The 23,420-nt window shown below is 46.9% G+C and overlaps 1 protein-coding gene across 1 annotated transcript; it reads left to right on the top strand.

The window, feature by feature from the left end:
• The first annotated feature begins 7,051 nt into the window (after positions 1–7,051).
• On the top strand, positions 7,052–10,307 carry MAP1LC3C (microtubule associated protein 1 light chain 3 gamma). The gene is made up of 5 exons (XM_029933339.1): positions 7,052–7,109; positions 7,211–7,266; positions 7,453–7,553; positions 9,644–9,972; positions 10,219–10,307. Exons 1-5 carry the CDS (start codon positions 7,052–7,054, stop codon positions 10,305–10,307), a joined length of 633 nt encoding a protein of 210 aa, XP_029789199.1.
• The last annotated feature ends 13,113 nt before the right edge of the window (positions 10,308–23,420 follow it).

Here is a 23,420-nt window from a genome sequence, read left to right as displayed (position 1 = left end):
TGACCAGCAGGGGACTGGGAGCCCGTGAGGTGGGGCCACAGGTCCCTTCTCTGGCACCAGAGCATCTGCAAACAGCCTGCAGGGCCACTGTGTGAGCAGCTCGGCCTTCACGAGGCCTCACAGTGTGGGCAGTAGTGAAGACATGGACTCTGTCTGGTGGAGAGAGCTCTAGCTCACAGTCTGTCCTTAATCCAAACTCAGAGGCTCCTTACTTTGAGAGCACTATGCTAAGTGGAATAAGTCTGAGAAAGACAACTATTGTTTGATCTCACTTACAGGTAGTCTCTTAAAAAAAAAAAAGGTAACCCAGGCACCCAAACACGTGGCTACAGAGAACAGGTTGGTGTTGCCAGAGGTGGAGGTTGCAGAGTGGGGCAAAAAGCATAAAGGGGATGAAAAGGTCCAAACCTCCAGTTATGAAACAAGTAAGTCCTGAGGATGTGATATACAGTATAGTGACCATAGTTACCTTACTGTAGCTTTGAAAGTTGCCAAGACAGTAGATCTTAAAAATGATGAGTCACAAGTAAAAAATAATTTAAGTCTATGAGATGATGGGTGATAACTAGACTTATCTGGTGATCATTTCACAATATATACAAATCCCAAATTGCTGCGTTGTCTGCCTGGGACTGATACAATGTTATGTGTCGATTATACCTTAATAATAATAATAATAATAATAATAATAATAATAATAATAAAATTTGGGGACCCCTTGTCAAAGGGATAGAAGTTCTGTGCATGTGAAGCCCAAAGCTTGGAGCTGCCAGGGAAATGTTTCAGGAAGTGTTTTCTCTCTGACAGCAATGGCTTTATTTTAAGCAAACTTGTAAAATTCTAGAAGGAAAAACATATCATAATGGGTTTTGGTGGAATAGTCATCGGCTCACATCTCACCAGCTGAGGGATTCTCGAGCAAATTACTTAAACTTTCTGATCTTCAGGTGTCATTTCATCTCTTTTCAGAAGGATTACATGAGGAAATGGATTAAGCTGCTGTGTACAGGTAATGTGAGTTTCCACCCCCAGCCCAAGGATGCACACAGGATAGACTCCATGAGTGGAGGTAACAGCCTGGGGAGCATGCTGAGTGGCACTGCCCAAGCGCCCTGGCCAGGGCTGAAGCACTCACACCCAGCTGTGGGGGTGTTAAGGAGCTGGGGGGGGGGGTGGGCAGTGGAAGGGGGTGTGCTGGAGACCTAGTGTATCAGGCATTGGAGAACGAAAGAGCAAAGGATAATTATAAGGACAATGGAGTTCCATCACTATTGCTGGGGGCTTTGATGCTGTCCAGAAATGAGCAAGAAGTAGTAAGTACATTGGAAGCCTTTATGAGGCACATTTATGCTTTCCAGAGGTGAGATATAAATCTTTCAGTGACTCAGGTGCCTGCCTAACCTATCAGCTTTTAGGGAGTCCGTGGTCTGGGTATGTTGGGACATCCTTTCAAGAGTCAAGAACAAATTATTGCAAAGCACACCTCCCACTACGCAGAAGGAAGTGAAATGCTTGATTGCCTTTTCTCAGTTCTAAAGACAGCATATTCTGCACCTGAGAATATACTAGAAGACATGTTGGCAGGTTTGAGTGTGGCTACAACAAGAAAGAACTCTGTAGCAAGTAGCTATGCCTCTTGGGCCATATGACCAGATAGAACTCATGGTATCTTTGATGGAAAAAGATGCATGCTGTGTTGAGTTTATGATAAGTCTCAATCAAAGAGTCACAATTTAGACCCCTAGGGCTCCAAAGCATAGCTGCATCATCTGCAACAGAGAATGATTCATCTTTTAACATTAGCTGATCATGGACATTAAGACCTGGCCACTATGAGATAGATTTTGTCAGACCCACAAAGCCATAAGCAGCAACAGTCCATAATAAAACTGAAGGGGTAAGATTAGATACACAGAGCTAAGGGCACAGAACACTGCAATAGCAGGTAGCCCAGACCCCTGTGTGACTCGCCACTGTTGTGTCCATGTGTTTCCTTCCTTTACTCTGGTGGCTGTTGTTGAGGAGGGTCATTTACAATCCATTGACAGAAGAAGGAAAAGGCTGCCCTGAATTCACAGATGTGTAGACTCAGTGTATGTGCAAGGTGCAGGACACTCCAGCCCTATTCCCATGCTCTGGAGTCAGTGGTGAAGGGCAGTTCTGTCCCCAGGCAGGGCTTCGGGCAATGCACCCAGTCATTCACTTGGGACAAATACAGACTCCTGGGCAGTGGCAGAGGTCCTGGGGGATTGGTCAGAAGCTTTAAGAAGAACACCTGAAGAATGGGGACAGGGACATGTATGAAAGAGGCATGAGGATGCACCTATGGGCATAGGTGTGAAGTGTGGAGGTCTTTATAACACATGTGAATGCCAACAGAGATCTACCATGAAGGCGGCATTAAACAACCAAGGACAGAATGATGTGGCCAGTCATCCAGTTAACTTTGGCCACTAACACCTACTTTCCCAGGATTGGAACAATTATTATGTGAAAGAATATCCATGGGGGCAATTCTGTGGGATGGAGAGTAGGCACAAGCCCCAGAAGCATGAATCCCAACTCACCAGACCTAGCTACCACTGCACTGTTGCCAAATGTCGAATTGCCCAATGGAGACTGATGCCAGATCCCTAATACCACAGAGTCTCCAAGGAGGCCAACCAGTCACCCAATGGCAACAGATGCCATTGGCTTTATTTCACTGCTAGAAAAAGGGAAAATTGATCTCACTGTAACCAACACATAGTCTGGATAGGAGTTTTCCTTTCCTGCGTGCCACTGTGTGATCACTTCTCTGTGTCATCCATTTGCATGCACATAAACCCATTTAACTTTATGGAGCATGAATGTATGTCAGGCTCTGTCCTAGGTGCTCAGGTTGCACAGATAGGCAGGGTCTTGCAGTCAGTCATTGAATAGCTATCATTGATTACTTTTGTCCTAAGGACAGGATAGCAAAGTACCAGGCTAACTAAGCAACTTCTGAGCTCAAGTGACTTCATCATTCAGTGGCTAATTTGGGACTGGGAACCAGAAGCATCTATTTTTTTTTTTTTATGATCTGCTTCAAAATATTTTCATCTGTTGATCAAATAAACATGTCTTGCTGGTAGGCAGCATATTTACAGTGCACTTGATGAAGAATATAGAATGGAATGAAGTGAATTCGAATTTCAGTTTCTACCTGGTGGATGTGAGCATCGCCTTCCCATTCAGAGTGAGTCTTATGTAGGATGGAAAGTTTTGGGCATCTCTGCAGCCAAGAGGCCCCCTTTGTCACACATCTCTTATCTGGCTACCCCTGGTGCCGCTATGAAGTCCCAAAGTCCGGGGAAGTTTCCCTGGAGAAGTCAGGTGACCTTCTGCGGACACCTCCAGAACCTGTCCTCTCTGAAATGGATGCACTGATGGAGACTGCCTTCTACTCAAGCCCTCCAGCCTATAGCAGCCACTTCTTGGAGGGGCACACAAATCACTTCCATATGGTGGTGACTTTCCACACATGTTTCCTGAGAAACAACTCTTGTCTACAGAAAGGATAAATAAGAGCAGCCACACTAGGATCTGTCCTACTCCCTCCTTAAGCCCCAAACATCTACATTCTCCCAGACACAGGCCTGTTATTAATCGCATTGAAGAAACTGAGTCACTTCACTCCTCAGGAATGGTTAAAATCATCCCTGGAAAGTATGCAAAGCAGCATGAGGAGTGGGGTGGGACGCAAGAAATGTCCAGATCAAGGGGCAGCAGCCCTGGGGGCTCTAAACTTTGTACATAGCAAGGGCTTAGGGCAGCCCTGGGGTTGGAAGCACGGTGATTCAGGGAGACACTGCTCTTCCACAGGCTTCCAGGTACTTGATGCAATCCTCAGATGGCCCAGATCAAGAAATATAGAGATGTTTTGTGAATGTTTTTCTTCACATAAATAAATGTGAATTTATTCTGGACCAATGGAGAGTCCACCTATCTCCTTAGAAGACTTAAGAAGAACTTGCAGCTTCAGAAGTGGGGACAAAAGGGAGAAGAATCCCAAAAAAGTGGAATCCTAGAATCCAAAAGATGAGACTTTTCAGAAGATACTGATGGATCAAAGATCAAATAAAACAAGGACTAAGAAGAGGTGATTGTATGTGTTCCCGCTGACCTCCCAAGAGCACACATTGATGTTGGGACAGACTCTAGACTGCAGTTGAAGGAGGTGAGAGGCAGTGAGCTCAGTGGAAAGGGTGAGCTCCGGTAACTCGTGTGGAAGTTTCCGGAAGTATATGCAGAGCAGTCTAGGCTACAGGCTACAGGGCTTGGGTAGCAAAAGAAATTGTTTCCTGAGCCCCCACTGTGCCATCCCATGTGTACACAGACACCCCAGAGGCCCTCACATTTCATCGTCACACAACCCCGTGTGAAGAGCAAAAAAGCATATTCATGTCACTAAGGAATGACATGAGGCTCGAAGAAGTAACATACTTGTGTCAAGTCTGTTTTCAAAGCTCTTCTTGCCATGTCAGTTACATGTCTGGTAGAGTCAAGGGAAGCCTGACTGGCTGCTATTTTAAGGGAGGTGGGGGGAAATAAGTCTTCCTAATATCAGTTCCAAGCATCCTGCCCCCTCCCCAGCCACATCTCATCTCACCAGCTCTCCCTCCTCCCAGGACCCCTGCCCAGGCCCCAGGTCAGAGGAGAGTAGGGTGATCTGAATCAGAATGACTGATCTGAATCAGCCAGCTCATCTGTCCCAAGCCCTGTGTGCGAGACAGGTAATGCTTTAAGAAGAATAAAGCTGGGTTTTGTTTATTAAAACATCAGTAGCCTGGACCCCAAGTCAAGCCTGCATTCTCTCCAGCCACTTACCATGTGCAGTTCCTATCTCCTTCCCCACAGTCCGCGTGGCAGCGACGTTCTGTGGCTCTCGTCACCTTCTAGCCTACTGGGGCCATCATGCTCCTGGGGCCACACAGCACCCACGGACACCCTGCTCCCCTCAGAAAAGGAGCTTTTCCACAAAAGACAAATGATCTATCCCCCTCTCTTCCTGAATGGCAATGCACTCTATGAATAGTGCCACATTTTCTTTTCTTCCCAAGTCCCTTATTCTATTACCCCCACCACTCCCATTCCATCCTGAGAGGTAGGCCTCCTTGAGTGATAATTCAAGGGTCCAGACAAGAAAGCCACATGCAGCTCAGTCAGGAAACATCTCGAAGCCCTAGTAACCAGCTGGGACTTTTCTCCTGGCTCTAACCCAGAGCCATCTCCTCCAGCCTTCAGACCTCAGGGCACATCCATGTTCCCAGACCGTGGGGGTGGGGGAAGCCCCGGGGCAGGGGGTTTGGTGATAGGCCCTGTGCAGGCTCCTACTCATATATTGGGTTCATTCAAGTCTCACCTAGCCCCTGTGCAAGAGTAAAAAAAACCATTTTAATCAGGTAAAAAGAATTAGTTTTCAACAAGAAAAACCATACTTAGTAAAGTGAAGTGATTTATCTAAGATCAGAAATAGGCAGTAGTTGAGGGCCAGGCTGGGAGCCAGTTTTGCTGGTCCTGGGTGTGGGGCCCACTCTTGGGAACCGGACGGTCTGGGATGGCCCCCACCTCGGTGCCCCTCACCAGGTGTGGACCTGCAAAGTGTGCGTTCTGCCTGCCCTTCCCACCCAGCAGGCGACTGAGGTTTAAGTGAGATTGTGCGTTTGAAAGCTGTGGACTAGAGACGTGCAGCACACAGCTGCTCCCTAGGGTCTCAGCCCTGGGAGGGCGTGTTCAGCCCTGGGAGGTTGTGTGCCCCTTTCTAAAGGGCACCGGAGGAGGAGAGAGAGGACGAGGCCACCTGTCAGTGAGGCCATCATTGAATCACTCGATGTCCATTCCTGATGAGTAAACACAGCACTGAGATTCACACTCTTGATTCATGAAGCAAATCTAGAGGATGTGCCACTGCCTTCCTGTCACTCTCCGTTCACCCAAAGACTCTTCACTGTTGAGTGACTTCGCTGGGAAACAAGTGCAGAGAATGTGAACCCTCCGCTCATTCAGAGCCCAGAGGTCTGCCTGGACAATGAGCTGACCCGTCTGGAGGGAAACCCTGGAGGCTGGGACCTAGATGATCCGTGTCCATCTGGGTCATGCCTCTTACCAGCCATTGGATCCCAGTTCGGTTACCCTTTATGGGTCTTTTCTTTCCTTTTTTGGAGAAAAGCATCAGCACGGGAGAGGAACAGGGCCAGGGGCATGGGGGTGGAGGGAGAGAGAGAGAGAGAGAGAGAGAGAGAGAGAGAGAGAGAGAGAGAGAGAGAGACTCCCAAGCAGGCTCCATGTTCAGCACAGAGCACAGCGCAGAGCCTGAAATCATGACCTGAGCTGACATCAAGAGCCCTCTTAACCAGCTCAGCCACACAGATGTTCCTTATCTCTTACAGGGAGATCTTCAGGGTCACTGGGTTTCCATCCCTCCTTTACTGCAGAGAAGGTAAAACATCAGCATATACTGGAGTGTAGCCCTACCTTGTATCAACTCTAAGTTTTAATCTCAATGGCCTCTTACCAGTGTGTGACTTTGGGCAAATTCCTTTCCCTTTCTGATCAAAGGTTTCTTTCTGTGAAAAATGGCAAGGTCTGTTGTGAGGATTAAGCAACCCACTTCAGCATCAGGTGGCCCAACCCTGGCCCACCTTCAGATGGCTCATTACAGAAGCACAAGAATGTCCTTAACAAACGGCTGGCTGACCTCGGCAGTCTTCAGTGCGGACCTACTCTGTTTGATTACACCGCCCCTGCTTTTATCATGAACCCTAATTTCTCCAGCAAATAAATGTCTTGATCTGATCATGAACACAGTGGCCCTCTGCTATTCCATCAGTCCTTGGGACTCACCTCCTCCAGCCCAGGGAGGGGAGGGGAAGGCGGGTTGGAGACTCCTGATGTCACACAGCCCTACCTAAGGGCCTCCTTTAGGCTCCTGCGGGCAGTTTGGAAGCAGCTGGGGGAATGAATTAGGTCTTGGTTGTGGGATTTTTTTTTTTTTTTAGGTCAGACACAGACACAGCTGTTGAGCAAAATGCAGACTCCGCAGAAAACCCAAAGCCTCAGACCCTTCAAGCAGAGGAAGAGTTTAGGTCAAGTTCTCAGAGTAGCTGGGTTTTGGCCCAGAGATGGGGGGAAGGATACAGCCTCCTCTTGCTGTTTACTTACTCTTTCGTCTTTGAAGTATTCACAGCAACCAGACAAGAGGAAATTGCTGGAATCTGGGCAAAGCTCCCAAACAAGATCCCAGTAAGACTCTGTTGTGGTTTTTCGAAAAGGAATATACTCTGTTTCTTGAAGAAAGAAAGTGAACAAACAAAACCCCCCCAAAATAACAAGAAGAATGAAAAACAAATCCCCACTGTCTCTCCGAGTTCTGAGTTTCTAAGGCAGTGGAAGCTCTGTCACAGCCTTAGGGGCTGACCCTCTTGACAGGTGGAGCACTACCCCAGGGAGAGGTTCCTGCCTCCGCTGGACAAGACCGAGTTCCTGGTCCCTCAAGAGCTGACCGCCACCCAGGTCCTCAGCATCCTCCGGTAGGTGGCAACATACATGTGGGGGCATGTGCTGCACTTTTTCTGTTTGCTCTGTTAGTTGGTTTGGTTTAAGGATGGGGGCATTCCGGAAGAGAGGGAAAAGTTTTCTCTGTGACTCACCATTTAGCATCTGGAGTAGCCAGAAAAGATGCTCTGAGAATTAATCCAAGTAAAACAGCTGGGGGAACCCCACAGATAACAAATCTAAAGAGAGCAAGCGCTGCCAGCTCATCTCAGATGTTTCAGAAGTAGTCTTGGCTCTGAAACTAGACCAAAAGATCCTTTCCTCTCAGTGTTGTTCAAAACCCAGGGGAGACTGTTTCCCAGGAGAGACGGTACCTTTACAGGGTGTGTGCACCAGGGGAGCAGGGGCCTCTTCCAAAGGCAAATGTTCCCTACACTGCTCAGACTCTGGGAGGGAGAACAGGGAAAGGGCCCCAAACATGCTCCTTCCTTGGCTCAAGACACAGCAAAAGAAATGGATCTATATTTGAAGCTTCAGAGGATTAAGTAGTGTCACCTGACACATGGATTCAATAAAAATGATTTGAGAGTAATGTAAGTATAACCGGGGGGAAGGGGGGTGGTTTCCCAGGGCTGAATATGTCCGGTGAGGCCAGCCCTTGCAAGCTGCCTAGCTGCTCACTGCTTGGAGAATTCATTGTGAATGTGTGTTGGTCTTGGTTGTGTTTGTCTTGATGAGTAATTTAAGAGCATCCTGATTTCCTTTCCTTAGGGAAGCTTATGTTGGCCCAGTGAGAGTTAGAATTATATCCCAACATGTTGATGTAACACAGGGTGACCTCCCCTCCCCCATCTCCCCATCTCCCTCGGAAACAACACTTTGAGTTCTGAGAGCTCTTCTATTTCTCCATTCCAGACAAGATTCATCTTCTCCTTTCTACCAGCCCTGACCCACTCTCCATCCCCCCTTTGATGCTCCAGGATGTTTGTTGAGCATGAGTTACCATCTGTGTTCTTTCTGGACTCTGTCATTATAGCAGTGAAAGAACAGACAAAACTCCCTGCCCACAGCCTCCTCCCCCAAGGGATGCCATAACCCCCATGGAAAGGGAGTATGGCAAAGGCCAGGAGACGGGGCACAGACTCTAGGAGCAGAGCTCTCTGCAGAACTGACACACTCACTCACAGATCCACCCCCTACCATCACAGAACACTTCTTTTTTACCCAAAGACAGCCATGCAGTTGCCAAAGCTAAAATCTCTAGGGTTATTTGGGGAGGGATTATATGGTTGTAAAATTAATCAGTTTCCAGCCACCAGTATCCCAAAGCCACATGGACCTCAGAGTTCAAAGCTTTGAGGCTCGAGTAGGTGGGCTGGGCGTGCCATTGCAAGCAGAGCACATGGAGGTGTGTGGCAGGGGGCCCAGAGCCCTTACCTCGGTGTCTACATTGTCACGTTGTCCTCCACTCTAGGATGAGCTGGGCCTCAGACTGACCTTGACATTTACTGCATGTCCAATTGAACATTGCTACTTCTCCATTTCCTTGAGGTGGGGGAAGAGATGGCCAGGGACGGTAGAGGGGGGGTTGAGGGCACACTTGGAGGCAGCCACCTTCTAAGTTGTCACCCCAAGGCTATTTAACACTGAGATGCTGGAAGATACTGTAATCACCTTTGTATATCTGGGGATGTACAGACCTTTCATTTCAGAACAAAGAGGAGCTGATTTGCTTAGCATTTTTGTGTTGGGATGTCTCCTAGTAAACAATAGGATGGCCTCACCCTTTGGGCCCAACTGGGAGGACTTAGGGTATTTTAAATCTTCAGGAAAGGGAGCAATTCTCTCTTCTGTCGGTCCCGCAGCTGTTTGGGAGGCTTCCCAGGCAAACAGAATCAGATTTCTGGGTATGGAGTGTAGGAATCTGCATTTTCAGCAGGTGCTCCTGGGGCATTGTCAAGTTTGAGGACCAGACACTAAGTAAGAGAGAAGAGGTGGGCTCCTTGGCTAGACATGTTTGCAGTGGGCAAACAGAGGCAAGTCAGGCCTGGTGTCAGAGGCCCAGTCCCTGCCCGGTTAAAGTTTCCCCTTCCTCCCCCTCCCCCGGCCTCCCCTCCACCCCCAGGGGCTGCCTGGTCCTCTGGGCCTCTGAAGGCTTTTCCTTGCTGGTGAACAATAAGAGCCTGGTCAGCATGAATGTGATCATGGCAGAGGTCCACGGGGACTACCAGGATGAGGATGGCTTCGTGGACATGACCTGTGCCCCCCAGGAGAAGTTCGGCTGCTTGGGCTCTGGCAAGACCTCTGCAGAGCGTGTCAAGAACCTGGCCTCACACGTGCGGAGAGACGGACCAGCCCCAGTGTGGGTGGGGGGCAGTGGCCATCGCCGGACATCACAGGCAGGCCCGGTGTCCCAGTCTCCTCTATGGGGCTCCTGGCTCCTGTGGGTTTCCTGTAAGACACGTGCTGGCTCTTGGGAATTCTGTGGATAGTAAGTCCCTGCTGGGTAAGATCGTTATGGTTTTGTGTCATGAGCAGGAGAAGGACCTAAGTGTGGAAGCCTGGGGGCCCTGGGGGAGTCTGGTGTCACCTCGTGTGGGTAGGAGTCCCATGTGGCCCACACATTGGGAAGCTCGGCCTGAGGATGACTCAAAGCTGGGTCCAGCTGAGACCAGAGGTGCTCCACGTGTCTTTTTTCAGTGTGGGTTCCAGGATGGCACCATCCTCAGAAGGAGCAGGGGGAGGGCATGCGATCCAAGGAACCAAGACAGCAGCTGGCATGTCCCTAGGTGATGGAGTCCAACTGATTTTGGTCCAGATCTTTTTTATTTTCTTAGCATCTACTCAGATGCGTAAGATGAACAGGCAATGTGTACTTCTATAAATGATGACTTTTCTGTTATGGTATTCATCGTTTTCTATTGTTTTATGAACTCACAAAGTTAAGTAATTCACTCTTTGTATGCCATATGTATTAAACATAATTGCCCAGTTCCTTCTGGTCTTGTTAATGGCAGACTTTCTTACATAGCTCCTTTTTTATTCTTATGTGATCTTTTCCTTGTGGATTCTGAGTTCATGTTCTCAACAGAAAGCTTCTCCCAACTCCACAATCATAAAAAGATGTATACCCATCCTGTGTTTACTTGCAGCACTATGGTTTCATTTTGTTTACATTTAAGTATTTGAATAAACTGGAATTTATTTGGTGACAGAAGAAAGTACACAGGTTCAATGCTTAACCAAGTGTCACCAGCGCTTTTAATTCTCTACAGGTATTGGAATTTGCTGTGGTTATGTGTTTATGTCTTATTACCATGGTAACAAAAAGAATGCTTAAAAACAATGGACTGTGACCGTCCTTCCTTGGATTCCCCATGGCCTTGGTAATGCTGAGCACATTGGCTAATCAATGCTGGGTGATGGATTCGAGGACCTGCATTGTCCACTTCAGAGCGAGATACTAGACTGTAGGATTGTGCCATTACGTGTTTTTAAGATGATCAGCTCAGGCAAGAAACCATTTTGGTTTTAGTGCCTGTTTCCATGCATAAACCACCCTCTCCCATAAAACCAAAGATGGCCTGATAAAAATGCGCCTGCTTATGTCACAGCTGTCACAGAATCTACAGCTGGTCTGATGCACTTGAGCACCTAGACTGGAGATCAGCAGATAGCAGCCCACTGCCTCCAGCCACCTGACCCTGGCCTAGTTTTGGAAATGCAGTCCTTCTGGAATGCAGGTACGCCGTTTCTTTACCTGTGTGACCATAGCGGGGTGGTGGTTGTGACATAGACCATATGGCTTGCAGAGCCAAAAATGTTTACCATCTGACCCTTCACAGACAAAGTTTGCTGATACCCTAGGCCAGGTTTACAGTCATAATTTCATCATCAAGATGTCCTGGGGGATAAATCACATTAAGAAGAACTTTCTTTTCATTGTAGTTGTTTTGGTCCTACATGAGACAAGAAGTAAATTTCCCAGTCCCTGGACTCACTGATTTTGTGTTGCTTAGTCCTTGACTGGAGGCACCGAATGAAGACACCTAGAGTTCTCCACTGGCCAAAAGGTCCTCCTAATCATGGCTCATATTCACCACTCCCCTCCAGGCTCACTCACTCTTCATTTGCCTCTGAAATATGGATGGGGGATTTCTAGTGTGAATTGTTTCCTTTCGGGAACTAAAGAAACCAGTTCACACCTATTCCCCAGCCAGCTCCCTTCAGGTTAGGGGACCTCAGTGGCTCACGGCACACAGGCTGTCACACGAGGCTACATCCAGGGCAGGACTTCTCAATCTGAACACAGTTGGAATTTGGACAAGTAATTCTGTATTGTGGAGGCTGCTGTGGTATCCTACGAGACTAGGATACCTCTGCTTACCAAAGCCAGTAGCACTGTCCCTTCACCCCAGCAGTGACACTAAAACATCTCCAGGCACGGTCCAATGTCCTTTGGGGGGTGAAATTGCTCCCTGCTCAAAGCCACAGTTGAAGTCCACCCTAGACCCGAAGTGTGGTCTGTAAACAACCAGGTCAGCCTCACCTAGGAGTTTATTAAAAATGCAGAAGTTCAGGGCTGTCTCCAGAACCGTTGAGTCAGAATCTACAATTTATCAAGATCCTCCAGGTGGTTCTTAGGCACATTAGAGTTTGAGAAGCGCCGGCTCGGACATTATGGGCAGTAACAGCCCTGAGGCTTTCTCCTCCCTCCTCGGAAAGTGCAGTAATCACGCTCCACCTGCACCCCTCCTCTTTCAACTTTGTGAGCACACGTCTTGGTGCAGACACTGTGGTGTCCTGGAACAGCAGGACCTTGTCATCAGACAAACCTAGGTTCAAAAGAAGAGTCTGCCCCTGTGGGTCTGGGGGATTATTTAATCGATGTAGTGTCCTCATCTGAAAAATCCCTGTTTTGTGCTTCAGAACATGAAGACCTTCTGAGCAGATTATTGTCAAAAGATCAGCACACTTTTAGTATCAAAGATATTAAATCACATAGAAAGTTTCTCCCAAGTGATGAAGTCTCAAAGGCAACAAGGTTCCCACTAACAGGACCATATCAGGAGCAGCTTCCTCCACTCTATGAACTCCAACTAGTTCAGAACCCAAGGGTCTCTGTTGACATTTATGTCAGAATTGGAAAGTACCACCAGGTGGCGCCAACACCACTTCATTAGGTTTCGAAATGGCCCAGCAGTTGGCTACCAATAAACCTAAATCCCTCCAGTTTTAAAGTTCCTAATGGAGTAACTGAAACTTCTGAAAAGCCAAAGAGGAAATCAGACATAAATATTGGAGAAGAGTAGACAGAACATTGTATGTGTCTCCTTGACATGAATGCTAATCAGCCCACAGCAAAGCTAGCTACAAAACACACCCGGAATGGTCCTCTGAAGCCCTGGTGCTGCCATGGCAACCAGATCATCATAAAGGCACAAATGGCCCAGGTGGATTCTGGAAGCAGGGATGGAGAGTGGAAAAGGAAGTCGAGAGAGGGATAGAAATAGAGAATTTGTAGTAGCAGAAATAAAACAAGACCCAAGTGTTACTTTACCTTTAGTTGATGCCTTTTATCAGAAGATACACACTTAGTGAGTATTAGTCCTCCTCCAGCACCTAGATCAGAGATCTCAGCCATCCCCAGGCATCCTACGCACTGAATTACGGTATTAGAATGGCTTTCCAGTTACTAGGACTAGATTAACACTTGCAAATCAACAGTGTAGACTTCTAGGTCAATGTGCTCCCCTTTCCTGCCCTTTCTCTCCCTCCCTCAGGAAAAGAACCCACGAGGATTTTCTGTCAACAGGACACCGCAATCTGAGTTGGCGGGGGGGGGGGGGGGGGGGGGGGGGGGGGGGGGGGGGGGGGGGGGGGGGGGGGGGGGGGGATCAGTGGGCAAGAATTACCTTGACTAGATGCAGCTTCTGTGATACTTTGGAAGAAAGGGGTGCTCCAAATTGGGAACAAAGGATTTTCAGCCACTGAAAGTGACCAGCCTCAATCGTAAAACAAAATGGACAGTATCTTGTGAATTTAAGTATCATAGTTGCCTTTAGTGCCACATCGTTTTAAGGCCACAACTGCTTGTTCTGGCCCTCAAAGTCATCGCCTTCTCTCCTCATTCTGTGTCTTTGTCACTTCTTGTCAAACATTTCATGTACTGGCTCATCTTTTCTTGCTTGTGGTCTATTTTTACTATCTTGTCAACATTTCAGTGTCATTGTTCATGTTCTTTCATGCCTGGAGTGTCCCTCCCTCTAGGGATGACATCATCCTGCTTGTCCTTTAAGAGTCAAGGCAGCTTCTTAACTTGGTTCTGTGCTCCTTCCGTTTCATCCATGATTCTTGTGTATTTGGGAGTTATAATGACCTTACAATTCATAGTCAATATTTACTAAGATCTTGAAAGATACTTATTATTCTTATTCCTAGTTTATGGATGAGGAAGCCGAGGTTAAGAAAGGTCACATAAGGGGTCGCCTGAGTGACTCAGTCAGTTAAGCATCCGACTTTGGCTCAGGTCATGATCTCGCGGTTCATGAGTTTGAGCCCCATGTCAGGCCCTGTGCTGACAGCTCAGAGCCTGGAGCCTGCTTTGGATTCAGTGTCTCCTTCTATCTCTCTGCCTCTCTCCCATTTGCACTATGTCTCTCTCTCTCTCAAAAATAAATAAACATTAAAAAAATTTTTAAGTCAAATAAAAGTTCTAAAGGCACAGAGCCAATAAACCTGCAGATAAAACTCACATCTGTATCATCCTGTGTTTCAAACATTGCATGGTACATACTTTTATTTAAAAAAAGAGGTCGGTTATCTGAAATTTAACTGTGTGTAGTTTTTTTCTAAATCAGGCAACCCCGTGTGTGGCTCTCATGCGGGCTGTGGATAACCTTGTCTCTTAGGAGTTTATGTTACACAGTAAGTTTTGAACAAATGGAACTATACCCACCTTTTGGGTCTCAAATTTTGTAGGGGAATACCCACTTGGATTCACTGGAAAATGCCAAATTAATCTTTAAAACCAAAGTCAACTGGCTTCTACCACTCCAAGCATGGATGACTATTCCCCCACCCTTCCTGCACAAACACTTTGTGCATACATTTATTATTGATTATTCCACAATATCTTAATTATTATAATCATTCCCTTGATTAGGAGAATCAATATGAACTAAAATTGCATGTGTGAATTAAATACACAAATGAATGAATCATTATGAAGACAATGAACATATTCTCAACTTCTTTGTATTTACTTTTTCAAATAGATTCCTATCATTTGGGGATAACAGGGTAGTTGTTGAAATACAGAAACATGAGTGAAGACTTCCAAGAAGATGTCATAACTAAATAACAGAAAGACTTGGATTTTGGTGTCCAGAGTATGTTCAGAGAAATGAATAACAAAACCCAGATATTTAAAGCATGAAATCAGATCAAATTAAGGGAAAAATAATGAATAACTACAATATTTTTTTGTGATCATACTGAAGACTTTTCAGAGAGAGTGATTTTTCAGGTTGAAACGTAAAGAAATTACCCAGAGTGTGGAGAAGGGAGAGACCAGGCTCTCTGTGTAGGGGGAGAGGGGTGGAAGTAGAAAAGAGACTAGAGCTGCCCCTTTCTTTAATCTTCAGGACTAATTACACTAAAATTTTTTTTAAGTTTTATTTATTTATCTTTTTGAGGGGCTGAGCGGTGGGGGAGGAGAGAATCCCAAGCAGGCTCCTCATTGCCAGTGCAGAGTCCAGTGTGGGGCTCGAACTCACAGAACCATGAGATTATGACCTGAGCCAAAACCAAGAGTCTGACACTCAACTGACTGAGCCACCCAGGTGCCCCACTAAAATTGGTTTTTAAATGAGATTTGGAAATTCCCAGTCCCTTCTGTAGGAGAAGCCAAATCTTAGGGTGTAGTACTTCTGCACAGCTGTGAAGACATTTTCTGAGTGGCCTTGTGGTCACTCTTCTGTTCTGGGGGAGACCGACTTCAAAGTGTAGTGTGGGTACTTTCCTCTGGCTGCAGAGTCACTTAAAATAGAAAGTTCTAGGGGCATCTGGGCAGCTCAGTCAGTTAAGCGTCCAACTCTTGATGTCAGCTCAGGTCATGATCTCATGGTTCATGGGTTTAAGCCCCAGCTTGGGCTCTGTGCTGACAGTGCAGAGTCTGCTTGGGATTCTCTTTCCCTCTGTGTCTGCCCCACCTCTGCTCACTCTCTCTCTCTCTCTCTCTCTCTCAAAATAAATAAATAAACGTAAATAAAATAGAAAGTTCTCTGTCTCCAGCTGTAGATCTCAGGGCTCTTTTAAGTCCTGATTCAAGCGGGGTCAGTCATTCCTTAAATGACTTTGAGGTTAAATCTATTGCTAATTTCCAACCTCTGGAAAACTACTGCCTCCAAATCAGTGTGGACATCTCAGTCTGAGTGCTCAGTCGTTGGCCTGAGTCCCTGAGATCCCGAGACCCGCCTGGCACTCAGAGCAGAGAAGCCCCACTGGCCAGAGCTGGGTGCCCTGCAGGGGGGAAAACCTCCAGTCTGCAATGTTTGCTTCCACTGGAGATGAGCAGCCCAGGGGACCCAATGATCTTGAATATAATTGGGGAGCCTTTCCTTGTCTCGGGACCATTTTAAATACCTTACTTGGCTCCTAGACAGACTGATGAACTTAGTGCCGGCCACTTTGGCATCCTTTTGTTTTCTGGTGACCAGAAGGTATTGGACACAGTGGAAAACCGCCCAGGTGACTGGGAGTCAAGTCGTCCTCAGATCCATTAAAATAAATAAGATTTGAAGCTTTAACCGGCATTATGAAATGACTCGCGAATCCGGCAGCATCCCATCCAGAAAGTGGAGGGGAGCGCCCACTGAGCTGCAGAAAAGAAAACTATTTTAAAGGCAGAGAGAGGGCATGAAAAAGGAATTTATTAGTAAGGTAGGCCTGGTTTAGGTGAGCCCCCCCCTTAGGGGAAGGGGTCCCCCAGAGGATTGACTCCTAGCTTTAACGTGGGAATTCTAGTCTGGCTGATCACAGGTTTCTGTCCCCCCCTCCCTTCCCCCTACTTGCTTTCTCTCTTTCTCTCTCAAAAAAAAAAAAAAAAAAACCCAAAAAACCCTGTTTTTAAAAAAGCAAAATGAAATGAAACTTGAAACCAGTTTTTAATGTGAAACAGTGCAAATTCCCCTTGCGGTTGCCCCCCCCTTAAACCTGTCCCCCCACAGACCCCACATGTCCCACACCAGCCTCTGCAAAGCCACCATTGAAGCTGGGGGAAGGTTTTTTTTAATGTTTAGTGAAAGGAGCCAATCTTGGCTTCAACACTGACCATGTCAAGGTGAACGTGCTAGGTAATGCTGATTGACGAAGTTTGGGGGTCAAGGGGATTTTGAGGTTCTCCAGAACCAATGGCCAAGGAAGAATTCTTGAAGAGGTCTTTGGTGCAAAAAGATTTTTATAAAAGCACAGGGACAGGCCCCAGGGACAGGAAGAGCTGCAATGGAAGTGTTGGGGGGGGGTGACTTTTATGGAGTCCAAAGGTGGAGGGGTAAGTCAGGAGGGAGTTTCCAAAGACTCTTTCACATGTTAAAGACTTTCTCGGGAGGCCGGCTCCAGTCAAGCTAGGGTTGTCTTTCCCTCTAGCAAAGCATTAACTGGGAGACTGCAGGCAGTTCCTGGACTTTAGGCATTGATGGGATTGCCTTTTCCTGGTGGAGGCTCTTATCAGTGTAACCATTTGTGGGTTTTTTTGTCCTTTCCCGGTTTGGGGGTAGCTGGGAGTGTCGGAAGAGTATCACACCTGCCCCACCTCAGGCGGGGAGGGAGGGCGGGGCTAGTTTGTCTTTTTCCCTCAGCCTGCCTCCCGCTCCCTCATCACCAATATCCTAGGTAAAGAAAAAAGAATTTGGAAAATACAGTAATAAGGGTATGTGCCAGGTATGGACTCAGAAAGCAGTGAGTGAGGTCATTCTTGACCAGCATAGAGGGAGGCACTTGGCCTGTTTGGGGATTTATTCCAGTTTTATTGAGACGTCATTGACCTACGACCTTGTGTGCAGTGTAATGATCTGATGTTATGTATTTATTGCAAATGCACCACAATAAGCTTAGTTACCGTCCACCACTTTCTATAGTTACAACGTTTTTTTTCCTTGTGATGAGAAATTCTACGATCTACTCTTTTAGCAACTTTAAATATATAATACAGTATTGTTAACTGTAGTCGCCATATATACATGTCACCCCCAGAATTTACTTATCTGGTGCCCAGAAGTCTGTACATCTGTAAGGACAGGTCTGAATCAAACTGACTCTGACCTTGGAGGCCTAAGTGTCAGCTTCTCAGACCACCCTTGTAACGCCCAATCAGGAAAGGCCAGCTAACACCATTAACATTTCTGAGGGCGGGCCTAAAGATGGAGGCTAAGGCTAGTCACGCCCTACCTGAGGGTCCTAGTCATGCCCTACGTGAGGGTCCTGGGTCCACTCTGTGATTGGTTAAAGTTACTGCCAATGATGTTATGCTATAATGATTGGACCCCTGTACCCGTGTCACAATTTCCTGTAACTCCCCCTTCCCAAACTCATAAAAGGCCCTGCCCCCGCATGGCTCGGGGCTCGCTCCACGTGGATCCACTGTGTTGTTGAAGTCTGTGAGCCCGAGTTTAGGCCGGCCGGGCCTAAATTCGTAATAAAGCCCTTTGCTTTTGCATGCGTGATTCGGCCTCCCTGGCGGTCTCTGGTTTTTGGGGGCGATATTAAAATCTGGGTACAACACATCTCGACCCCCATCCTTCATTCCACTCACCCCACAACATCTCCCTCTGGCATCCAACAAGGTGGAGGTAGCAGATTATGTTAAGGCTTGATATGTTTCTGGCTTAACTGTTTGGAACTCATAAGCAATAATAATGGAACATTTTTTTAAACTTTTAAAAATGTTAATTTTTTTATTTTGAGAGAGACAGGTGTCAGCACAGAGACAAATGTGGGGAAATGTGAGATCATGACCTGAGACAAAATTCAAGAGTCTGATGCTTAACCAACAGAGCCCCAATAATGTAAAATCTTTTTTTAAAAAGATTTTGAAAGAAAGAGAGAGACAGAGTGCAAGTGGGGAAGGGCAGAGAGAGAGGGCTCCCCCTGACTGATCTCTGAACAGAACCGAGATTCTGCTTGAACGTAATAAGCAGTGAGTGTTGGGACCAGGCCTCCTGTCCACTGCGCACCCACCCACGGACTTCGGTCCATTAACTCCCTACGACCTCCCTTATCCTGTTGATGGTTCTGATCGGCCTCTGTTCTGCTCTGTGTGCCATGTGAGAGGCCAGTGTAATCACATGGTGAAATGTTTTGGAGTTTGGAATTCTGGACCTGCTTTATTATTGTGGTGCACTTTGCTTTAAGGCTGAATGGAGGTGACCGTGTGGAAAGACACAATCTGTGTGTCTGCACAGCGTGCTCACGACACACCGTTCCTAAGATAACCAAACAAGGGGAGATCCCATACCTTCCCGCGCATCCTCACTCTGCCCTGTAAACTGTAGCCCGTCACCACCACCTCCTCACAGACACCCTCTGCTTTGCTGTCCTGCACTCTGCACCCTTGCAATGTATTCAGTAAGCTTCTATGTCTTTTGCTCTGTCTTGGGTGAATCCTTTCACTACCTGCATCCAAGGCCCCACCTGATGAGGAAGCCCTCCCCCAAATTCAGCCACCCCAGATGGTGCCCCTCCTCAGTCCTCCTGAGTCCACGCCTCTGTAGGAGATTGGGGGGTGTTTGGGAAGTGCACGTCCATAGTTAAGGTGTCTAGCTCTTGGATTCACAAACTTCCAAGATCCTAACATTAATCCAAAATTTAATGTGTTAAAAATTTTTCTTTACCTATGTTTCTTCCACTAGACCATGTTTTTTTATGGGCAAGAGCATTATTTTATATCCCTTGAACCTAATACAACCTGTCATTAAGGAGATGTGACTCCCCCATTTTTAAAACACGGTCATGATTCTTAGTTCTACATATACCAGACAACTCCCAGTTTCCATGGAGTGTTCTACAGGGTCCTCAAAGATCCAGCCACCTGTCTAGCTTCATTTCTTAGGACTCTACTTCTTCTTCTTTTAAATGTTTATTTTGTAGAGAGATCATGAGTGGGGAAGGGACAGACAGAGGGGGAGAGAAGATCCAGAGCAGGCTCTGTGCTGCTAGCAGACAGGCCAATGCAGGGCTTGAGCTCACAGACCACCAGATCATGACCTGAGCTGAAGTGGGATGCTGCTTAACTGACTGAGCCACCCAGGCATCCCCGGACAGGACTCTACATCTTATCCCAAAAGCTACAGACAGAACTGATTGGCGTTTTGTAGACCTTCTTCATGTGCGGCCAGTAAATGCAGCTTCTGCATGTGGCTTTCACTGTCAGCCAAGTGTGAGTCCTAGCTCAAGGTAAGCTTAACCCAGAGACTTCTGACTTCAGAATGTCGGTCCTCATTCGTCTTCTTGCCAGGTCACTTTGAATTAGCCAAGGACAATCAAACTCCTTGCCTAGATTTGCCCTACGAGGCATGGATGAAGCATACCTGCTGGGCATACCTGGCAAAGCTTCCAACACTGGAGGCAGAAGTTTAGGGCTGTGAAAAACAGACTTATGTATTTGGATATGAGACTGGTTGGGCCTTTGGGAACTTTTCTAAGTCTGAGTGCCATTTTTAAGATCTTTTAGAGACAAACTAATTGAACTACATGGCACAGAAATGGATTCTACATCCATGGGATGCCGGCTTCCCCCCTGGAACTCATCTGCTTGGGGGCAGCTGACAATCACTTCGCCAAACGCTGCTGATTTCAAAAACAGTTTTGCTTAGAGCGGGGGTCAGCAAACTTTTCTCCAAAGGGCCACATAGTAAATGTGTTCGGCTTCATAGTCTCTGCCACAGTTCTGCCATGATAGCCTAAAAGCAGCCAGAGTCAATACGTAAATGTCAATAAATGGGCGTGGCTGTGTTCCAAGAAAACTTTATTTATGGTCATTGAAATATGAACTTAAAATATTTTTTCAACAAATAAAATAATTTTTCACATATCTTCAAAATGTCATTCTTCCTTAGATTTCGTCCCCCAACCGTTTGAAATTGTAAAAACCATTTTTAGTTGTATGAAAGCAGGTGGCAGACTGCGTTGGGCCCACAGGCCCCAGTCTGCTGAGCCTGAACTGGGTTAGGGGTTCTGTGCAGCATTAATCAACCTCCCTTGAAGGGCTTTTTTTTTTAATGTTTATTTATTTTTGAGAGACAGAACATGAGTGGGGGAAAAACAGAGAGGGAGACACAGAATCGGAAGCAGGCTCCAGGCTCTGAGCTGTCAGCACAGAGCCCGATGCAGGGTTCAAACTCATAAACTGCGAGATCATGACCTGAGCCGAAGTCAGCACTCAACCGACTGAGTCACCCAGGCGCCCCTTGAAGGGCTTTTTAAGCAAGACTTGAAGGCCTCACCTGTGTTTCTGATTCAGAAAACCTAGAGATGAGCCTGATAATTTCTAACAGGTTCCCAGCTGATCTACTGCTACAGGTCTGGCAACCACACCCTTTGAAAGCCCTGGTCTGGAACTCTAGAATGGCCACTGTCTCATTTATGTAAGAGCGAGTTCAGTCAGTCACTGTTGGGTAATGACTTACAGGTGTCGTCCACATCCTGCGTCAGCAGTGACTGCTGTCCAGAACATCGGTCAGACATCCATCAGAGATGCCCTGGGGCAGGAGACAGGCAAGACAAAAGAATTCACATCCAGGCCAGGCAACCGGCTAAGAACACAGTGACATGCCAATTCTGGGACAGCCTGAGGCCCCAGGAGGGCCAGAGAAGGGATCTCCTAAACCTGGTGTGGGCTTGGGTCTTGGGTGTTGGGTTCCAGGAGCCCCAGCCCCATCAGGAAGGAAGGGATTCCGAAGGGTGTAGGTCTGGAGCTGAATCCCCTTTGATGTCTGCAGAGACATTCTCCACCCCTGACATGAGAAACCAGGGCTGAGAAACAAAATCTGGGGGAGTTTGGGGGGGGGGGGTTGTTTTTCAGTTATGTTTGCTGTATGTTTTACTTTGTGGTTGTTTTCAGTCACCAAAGTGCTTTCCCAGGGGCTTGGGATCCAGGGAGCTAGGTGTCCAAATCTCAGGGCTGCCCCATGGTTTGTGACCCGCCCCATCCCTTTGTCATTTAGACTCCCATTACTACTGGAAGGGGAGAAAAACTGTTCTCTACTCTTTTTTGTTCAGTTTCTGAGGGCCTGCAAATTAAACTAACAAAAGATGGATCGTTTATAGTTATGTGCTAGAGAGTTCACGGAAAAGAAGAAGTGGTTAGATTCGAGATTTTCTGTACCAAAGGGAAGGGTTTAGGCCTTGGGGAATGATAAAGTTGCAGTGACTAGGAAATATATGGGGAACTAGTGGAGGACAGCGGTTATTTTAATAAGGTTTATTCATGAAAATCCTCTTCCATTTCTGGTGGTAAGAGTTGTTCTCCTCTTCCTGATACTGAGGGAAACTTCCCAAAGGGAAAGCTTTGTCCTGCTTTGGGGCAGATAAGGGGGAGGGCAGAGAATTGTTCCTGCATCTCTTGATTCTCAGTTGCCTTCAGCTCCAAATATTCCTTCTACCAAAATGGCATTTTGGGGTGGCACATTCAGACCCCCTTAACTACCATCCAGCCTCCGAGAATGAGGGTAGTCTCCCCCACTTGCTCTGTGACTTTACTAAAGTTACTTAAAGTTCTCTGAGCCTCAGAGAACTCATTTATAAAAATGCAGATAAAAATAGCAGCGGCCTCACAGACTTAATGGAGATTTAATGAGTTAATGTGCAGAATAAGCTTAAATAATGCTGGACAAAGATTAAGCACTAGCTAAGCATTAACTACTGCTCTCGGGAAGTTGACTTGCTGAGAAATGACACTTTGTCCCTTCAAGGAGCCTGACTCCATGGAAAGGCCTCTGCCTCTGGCAGAGCTTGAAGGATCTGTAAAGGTGCGAGCCCTGTCTGGCCTCTTCTCCAGCTGACATTGTCCGGGTCCCACTGCTCTGCCACAGAAGCTCAGCCCCTGACTTGGGCGACAAGGCCTGCCGTGGCCTGTGGGAGCCTGTGCCACCCCACAACATGCCACTGAGCCATATCGATGGTTTTGAACTGCAGGCACTTGAAAAACAGCAAATGCATGGAAAAGCTTTCTCTGAACTCTGCCTAAGGACAGATTCTGCCAAAGGGATCACCTCCCTGGGAGTTTCATCATCCTGGGAGGACTGAGCCCTCTAATCACATCATAGGACACTACAAGTTCTCACCACACCCAGACCAGCATCCCACCTGCCATCTGGCGCTCTGAGGGAGCAGTCAGCATCCCTAAAAATCATTCACTCTCCCCTAAGAGACATGCCCTTCTTCTGCTTCTCTATTAACATGGCATTTGAGCCTGAATTCTAAGCTCATTTTTCCCAAGGTAGCTCCCAGGGGTACATGAAGTACATATGTTGTAGGGGTAAAAGTTTTCCTTCTTCCTTCCTAGGATCTTCCACTGGGCTGGTAATTAAGTTGAGGTAAGACAGATTCACAGTAGAAAAACAAATTTAATTTTAGTGCATACACACAGGAACCCCATAAAAATAGGAGACTCAAAGAAGTGACCAGGGCAGTAAGTTTTCAGATCTTTTCGAAAAAGAAACAATTAATTTGTGAAGAATTGACAAGGCAGAAGGGTTTGGGCTTGGAGTAGAAAAATCGGTGAATATTAACATATTTTATTATATGGCCTTGGCTCTGAGTTCCCCAACTCTGGTCATAAATATGCCTCCTGGTACAGAGAGGTTCTCTTTCCCGTGGGAGATTTGTCTCCTGCTACCGGAGAG

The sequence above is a fragment of the Suricata suricatta genome, chromosome 3 (genome assembly GCF_006229205.1).
Source record: "Suricata suricatta isolate VVHF042 chromosome 3, meerkat_22Aug2017_6uvM2_HiC, whole genome shotgun sequence".
NCBI lineage: Eukaryota > Metazoa > Chordata > Mammalia > Carnivora > Herpestidae > Suricata > Suricata suricatta.
The sequence above is the reverse complement of the archived record's forward strand: the minus strand, read 5'-3'. Positions and strand labels throughout refer to the sequence as shown.

Excerpts from the sequence above, each read along its gene's own strand:
- MAP1LC3C (XM_029933339.1), top strand. The coding sequence starts at position 7,052 with ATGCAGACTCCGCAGAAAACCCAAAGCCTCAGACCCTTCAAGCAGAGG. Across the intron at positions 7,554-9,643 it reads CAGGTCCTCAGCATCCTCCG|GGGCTGCCTGGTCCTCTGGG; the intron begins GTAGGTGGCAAC and ends CTCCACCCCCAG. Across the intron at positions 9,973-10,218 it reads CTGGCTCCTGTGGGTTTCCT|TGTGGGTTCCAGGATGGCAC; the intron begins GTAAGACACGTG and ends GTCTTTTTTCAG.